The sequence below is a fragment of the Acomys russatus genome, chromosome 5 (assembly GCF_903995435.1).
Source record: "Acomys russatus chromosome 5, mAcoRus1.1, whole genome shotgun sequence".
Classification (NCBI taxonomy): Eukaryota; Metazoa; Chordata; class Mammalia; order Rodentia; family Muridae; genus Acomys; species Acomys russatus.
In genome coordinates, this window is record NC_067141.1 from 50,885,386 (window position 1) to 50,892,466 (window position 7,081).

General features: G+C 43.4%; 1 protein-coding gene across 2 annotated transcripts; it reads left to right on the plus strand.

Moving 5' to 3' along the window:
* Window positions 1-936: 936 nt before the first annotated feature.
* Window positions 937-3,010, plus strand: Cstf2t (cleavage stimulation factor subunit 2 tau variant). Of its 2 annotated transcripts, XM_051146330.1 has the most exons (2): window positions 940-2,569; window positions 2,705-3,010. In XM_051146330.1, the coding sequence occupies exons 1-2, from the start codon at window positions 1,039-1,041 to the stop codon at window positions 2,944-2,946; spliced, it is 1,773 nt and encodes a 590-aa protein (XP_051002287.1). In that variant the 5' UTR covers window positions 940-1,038; the 3' UTR covers window positions 2,947-3,010. The 2 variants fall into 2 exon arrangements, with proteins under 2 accessions (XP_051002286.1, XP_051002287.1); XM_051146329.1 differs by having other exon boundaries at window positions 937-3,010.
* The last annotated feature ends 4,071 nt before the right edge of the window (window positions 3,011-7,081 follow it).

Genomic DNA, 7,081 nt, shown 5'->3' on the forward strand with positions numbered 1-7,081 from the left:
AGCCAGGACTACATTAAGAGACCTTGACAACAACAAGAACACAGGAATAAATACAAAACAAAAAAATACAATTACCTAAATTTGTTAGGGTTTTTTGTTTTGTTTTGGTTTCTCAGAGACAGGGTTTCTCTGTGTAGCCTTGACTATCCTGGGCTTGCTTGTAGACCAGGCTGGCCTCACAGTGATCCGATCTGCCTGCCTCTGCTTCTCAAGTGCTGGGTTTAAAGGCGTGTGCCACCACCGCCCGGCCTAAGTTAACTAAATTTGATTAATTCATACTCCGCAACCATACTTTTAGTTCATTCCTATTTAGCATTAAAGTCGATTAATATTAGTAAGGGATAGGTGGAATGACCGCAAACAACAGTCCGCTTATCTACAGAAAAACCTAGAAGCATGCTGCACCTAAAAACTGTTTCATCAAACCATAGCCTGGGGGGCGGGGCTGCAGCTGACGGAAGCTTTAGTTTATTTTTCTGTTTATGTCGGCATTTTTAACCCCATATTATGGAATATAATTTTAAATATTTCAAATATTCTATACTGAACGGAAGCAGCTGTGAAAACACATGTATAAGCAATTAAAACATTAAGCCTTAAATCAGCTTTCGGTTGGCGGTTTCCCGCCCGTGGAACGCAAAGAAAACCGCCCAGGTCATGAAGGGAGGCCGACGCCGTCCGATACCGCAGTGAAGTTCGATCGGCCATTTTTAATGAGGTTAGTTCTAATGCATCCGCTGATGGCAGGAAAAGGAGGGCGGGACAGCCGGGGAAATTCGGCCAATAGGATCATCGAAAGGAATCGTGTTGTCAGTAACCAGGCGCAGACCGCAGTGGGCACGGCCCGGGGCGGAAGACGTCAGATAAATTAGTCCGGTTTCAGGAAGCAGTTTCTGCGCCCCAGCGGAACTATAGCTTTATAGCGGAAAGGTTTCAGTCCGGAGTCTGACATCTGTTTCCGTTACACAGCGGAAACGTGGTTTGCCAGAGGACGACTCTTGGACGAATTTGCACGCCGCTGTATGCTCGGCCGGAATCATGTCGAGTTTGGCGGTGAGAGACCCAGCCATGGATCGATCACTGCGTTCCGTGTTCGTGGGGAACATTCCGTATGAGGCGACGGAGGAGCAGCTAAAGGACATTTTCTCGGAGGTTGGTTCAGTTGTTAGTTTCCGTCTCGTATACGATAGAGAGACCGGAAAGCCCAAGGGTTATGGCTTCTGCGAGTACCAAGACCAGGAGACTGCGCTTAGTGCCATGCGGAACCTCAATGGGCGAGAATTTAGTGGGAGAGCGCTCCGGGTGGACAATGCTGCCAGTGAAAAGAACAAGGAGGAGTTAAAGAGCTTAGGCCCGGCAGCGCCCATCATTGACTCTCCCTACGGGGACCCTATTGATCCAGAAGATGCTCCAGAGTCGATTACCAGAGCCGTCGCCAGCCTGCCCCCGGAGCAGATGTTTGAGCTGATGAAGCAAATGAAGTTGTGTGTTCAAAACAGTCACCAGGAAGCGCGAAACATGCTCCTCCAGAACCCACAGTTGGCGTACGCTCTGCTGCAGGCACAAGTGGTGATGAGAATCATGGATCCGGAGATTGCCCTGAAAATCTTGCATCGCAAGGTACATGTCACGCCACTGATCCCAGGCAAATCTCAGCCTGTCCCTGGGCCTGTTCCTGGCCCTGTTCCTGGTGGGCCTGGCCCCGGCCCTGCCCCTGGGCTCTGCCCCGGGCCTAACGTTTTGCTCAACCAACAGAATCCTCCAGCCCCTCAGCCTCAGCATTTGCCCAGAAGACCTGTGAAGGACATTCCTCCTCTGATGCAGACGTCTATCCAGGGGGGACTTCCAGCTCCAGGGCCAATACCAGCTGCAGTTCCTGGACCTGGACCTGGTTCCTTAACTCCGGGAGGAGCAATGCAGCCACAAGTTGGCATGCCAGTGGTTGGTCCAGTGCCCTTAGAGCGAGGACAAATGCAGATGTCAGATCCTAGACCTCCAATACCTCGTGGACCCATGCCTTCTGGTGGCATACCTCCCCGAGGACTACTGGGAGATGCTCCGAATGACCCACGTGGAGGGACTTTGCTCTCTGTGACTGGAGAAGTAGAACCCAGAGGTTATATGGGCCCGCCTCATCAGGGTCCCCCCATGCACCACGGTCATGACAGCCGTGGCCCATCCTCGCATGATATGAGGGGAGGACCATTAGCACCAGATCCCAGAATGCTAATCGGTGAGCCCAGAGGTCCCATGATTGATCAAAGAGGTCTACCTATGGATGGCAGAGGAGGGAGAGAGTCTCGAGGGATGGAGCCTCGGCCCATGGAACCTGACGTCTTGGAGCCACGAGGAATGGAGAGAAGAATGGAAGCCTGTGCGGTGGAAACCAGAGGGATGGATGCAAGAGGACTAGAGATGAGGGGCCCTGGCCCCAGCTCCAGAGCTCCAATGACTGGTGGAATCCAAGGCCCTGGCCCCATTACTATGGGGGCAGGTGGCCCTCAGGGACCTAGACAGGTTCCAAACATTGCAGGAGTGGGGAATCCTGGAGGTGGCATGCAGGGGGCAGGTATACAAGGGGCAGGTATGCAAGGTGGAGGGATGCAGGGGGCAGGTATACAAGGAGCAGGGATGCAAGGAGCAGGGATGCAGGGGGGAGGTATGCAAGGAGCAGGGATGCAGGGGGCAGGGATGCAAGGAGGAGGGATGCAGGGGGCAGGGATGCAGGGAGCTGGCATGCAAGGAGCAAGTAAGCAAGGTGGAGGCCAGCCTAGCAGTTTTAGTCCTGGGCAGAGCCAGGTAACTCCACAGGATCAAGAAAAAGCAGCTTTGATCATGCAGGTTCTTCAGCTGACTGCAGACCAGATTGCCATGCTGCCTCCTGAGCAAAGGCAGAGCATCCTGATCTTAAAGGAACAGATACAGAAATCCACTGGTGCTTCTTGAAAGGTTTTCAGTGAGGAAGTACTTAGTTTCTCCTGAGTTTATTCTGGCATGAAGTGGGTGCAGAAAGCTGCACTTTGTTTGGGTACTTTAATGATTTACGGTTTCTTTCTCCCTAGACCTTGGTCTTATTTCTAGTCTTTTCACTTTCTGTTTTCTTTTTTTTCTTTTTGGTTGAGGGTGGGGGTGGGGGAAATGGGCCTGTTTGTCACTGTTATTCTGCTAGGTTACCCTGAAAATGACATCATACCAAATAAGGCTATGAGGAAGGTACAGTAATAGCAACATGTCTGAACTTTGTTAACTGCATTTAAAAAATATTAAGTAAACTGGGAACTACATAACAATTGAAAGTGGCCTGTTATTGATGTACTAAGACATTTTAAAATTTTTTGGTTGTATATTGAACTGAGTGTCAAAATGTTGTTATTCTTTTTCATAAACCCAAATAATTCTATTTTGGAGGCATTAGAGTACTATATTAATAACATTCTGATTATTTTGGAATTATTTTGAAATATTAGAACTAACAGTCCACGGTTAAATTTGTAATAGTGGAGGGTTGTTTTTTTAAAAGCATAGTTATCTAACTTTTTTGAGACCATTAATATTCTTTCCTGGTCCTAGCTATGATGATTTTGCAGGCTAGTTGTAGTGTCAGCTGACTTATAAAATCTCCTCTGATGAGACTCAAGTAATGTCTTGATACATTTCTTGAACAAATTCTTAATGATGTAATTTTTTCATATCTAAAAGAATCAGACACGGGATTGGACTTTGTTGAGTAATGGAGATTTTATTCAGTAAAGCTCCCAGAATCTATCCAGACAGAGATGCAACCCATTTGATAGGCAAGAATCAGAAGTTAAAAATCTTAGTCTTTACATTTTGCTGTGTCTTACTGTTTGATTACTTCCATAAACTACTCTCCTATCATCATCTTACAGAACTGAGGCCCAGGTAGACTGACAACTCTGTTGAGTTAACTTACTATTTTATTTTATTCATTCCTCCAAGATATCTTTGAAAATCAGGAATGTAGAGCTTAGTATGATAGCTTTAGAGCTACCATCTTATTTTTCAGCTATAAGTGTGTGACACCTAGATATTGTGTCATATCCAGCTAATGAGCAGAAACAAGCACAAGTTCCCAGTTGACAAAGTGGCCTTTCTCTGTGGGAAAATAACCACCCGCTACAGAGGGAGGCCTGGCCTTAGGGAGAGAGCCGACCAGCGTTTGTCTTCCCCTTGCAAAGTTAGTGCAGTTTACGTGTACAAAGTTTTCATCCCAAGGCTGTTCTCCAGTTTAGGTTTCTGCATCAGTGTTAAGCTTCCTGTGTCTCCCCTGCCGCCCCTGTGCTAGAATTGATTAGTGTTCTTTATCTTTGTGCTAGTTCTGGCTAATCCCAATTGCTTGTTTCCTTTGAAATTGTAGTTGCTAGCCCCAACCTTCTCACTGACTAATCTTACAGTCTTTGTTATAAGAAAATCTCTGCATTGTTTAATGAAGAGTAAATAAAAAAGTTGTATAATTAATGTATTCTGTATGTTTAATTTCGTTTAATATGCTGGGAAATACCTTTTTAAGAGATATGTATATACATTACTATGAAAAAGAGTGAAACTAGGGAAATTGGTAGAAGTTCCCTTAATTGTATGTGTCATTCAACAGATGGATACCGTGAAGACACTGCCACTCCAGTGTGATACCTCCCACATCAGACATGGCGTTTCCTTTGGAATACTGTGTTCCAGGAACACCTTCCAGGTTTCTTAGGGACTGACAGCATTTGTACTGCAAGTACTGTGTTTGCGTTACCCACAGCCCCCAACTTGTGCTTACAATGGATAGCAAATAGCATACATGGGAAATGCTTTACTCATTCTTATTTACACTATAGTAAAAGAAACATGGTAAAGAAGGGTAAAACATCCAGTTATAGTTGAAAAAAAAAATCTAAGAACAAGTTTATCCCCAAAGGACTGAGGTTCATCACAAAATGAATTATAACAGCTATTGCATTAAGATAAAAAAATAAAAAATAAAAAAAAGCACCTATAATCTCCAAAGGGAAGTTCAGGCAGAGAATAAGGAGTTCATAGTAATCCTTGGCTAAGGGAGGAGTTGTGGCTACCCAGGGCCACATCAGCCCTATCTCAAAAGACTTTAAAATCAATTCAGAATGAAAAGCAGTCACCTTTACTGTGAAAAGAGAGTTTCTCATTTCTAATTAACTACTCACGGATTCTAGGATTGGTATAGAAAATAAAGGACCTTGATTCATTTATAGGAGAATAATTCAAACTATGTGGTATACAAATTTGTTCACAGTACTAGCTGAAGGTGCTGGGATGTAATTCTGATTTCTAAGGCTTCTGTAGGGTTTCTTACTCTCAGGCAGTACATGGTTTGGGGATCATACAATGGTTGAATTTCACTAGTGTCTTCACAATAGCCTTTTTCTTCCCCTATTACTGCTGGTTGATGTGCAAGTGTGATTTTTCTAGAGCTTCTAATTTTGAATTCAAGGTATACACTGATGTGGGTCTGGCATAGGAGGGCTAATCTCATAAATAGTTTATGATGGGACCTTTAGTGGTAGAAAAATACTTCTTAACTGTATCACAGCTTGCAAATCTTGCTTCTCCAGACTGATGGAACATTAAGAAAGCCTACAGAACCCCATTTCCTATGGTGCACCAGGTCTAATAAGGTCTTAGCAGCTGCCTGCTGTGACAGGAATATGACAGCAGTCCCATTTGAATCCTCACTATGTCAGCCTCTGCTTTATTTCCCCAACTAATCCCTAAACACTTCTCTAGTTGAAGTATGTTTCCCTCATGGGGTAATGTCAGTAAGTAGACTATTTAGGTATGTAGTATTGATGTATGCTTACATATTTATTTTAGATCTAGTAATAAGACTTCGTGTGTGTGTGTGTGTGTGTGTGTGTGTGTGTGTGTGTGTGTGTGTGTACACTCTGAAATGCTTTTTTGAAACTTTTGAGACAAGGTCACACTGTCAAAAAAAAAAAAAAAAAAAAAAAAAAGATACCAGGTACTTAATAAGTACTATGGTAAGGACAAACAAGTAGTTACCAACTGCAGAGGAAAATATTTCTTTATAACTGACTTGAGTTAAGAAGGCCTAAAGGTAGCTAAAATATTCATTAGGTAGAATAAAACACTAAAGCTCTGATTATAAGTAATTTTGTGTGATTCAGGATGTATACTATTTATAGACATTTGGAATGAACTTCAGAATGTCAAAAGAAGTGTTTTTTTTTTGTTTGTTTTTGTTTTTGTTTTTTTAATCTGCTAGGTTAATGACTTGTCGTGTGCCTCAGGAGTGGATAATCTTGTGGACTCAGAGAAATGAAAAGGGTTTCTTCCAAACAATTGTGTCTCTCTTATTTAATTAGCTGTTTTAACCAGAATTCTGTCAATACATGAAAATCTGCAAAGGTGTACAAGACATTTTGCGCGTGCCTCTGACTGTGTGCCACCTCCTCTTACTGCCTGTAGTTCACATGAAGCAACTTGTTCTGATTTCGGAACCCATTTGCAAGCTTCTTGTGGGCATTAATGAAAAGGCCCCAAATTAATCTTCCTCAGAAAAAAATTAATTTGCAGTAACTCAGTTTTCAATTTCCTTTGTCTTAAGCATTAGCTGAAATAGAACTTGAACTGTGTATCAATTTTTAAAAATAGCACATTTGAGTTAATGTAGTGGTACTTTATCGGCTTTGCATAGTGCATTAACATTCATAATATAATATTTTATATCCTAGGTATCACACTTCCTCACATGTTAGGTCAATACAGTGGCATACAGCATGGCTGCAAATATTGACAGAAATGGAATAAATTGCCTGTCAGAATTTACTTCTTGAGCTGAGCCCAGCAGCACAAGCCTGTAATCCCAGCACTTGGGGAGGGAGAGTCAGACAGATCTTTGTGAGTTCAAGGCCAGCCTGGTCTATGAAGCCAGGACAGACAAGGCTATACAGAGAAACCTTGTCTCACCAAGCACCCCCGCAACCAAAAATTTTTTTACTTTTCTTTAAGCCTAAAATGACTTCATCTTTAGTCAGTGATGAGAAGAACCGGTCTCCATCCCACCTTCTCATTTTCAACA

Coding starts and splice junctions, on each gene's coding strand:
- Cstf2t (XM_051146329.1), top strand. CDS start 1,039: ATGTCGAGTTTGGCGGTGAGAGACCCAGCCATGGATCGATCACTGCGT.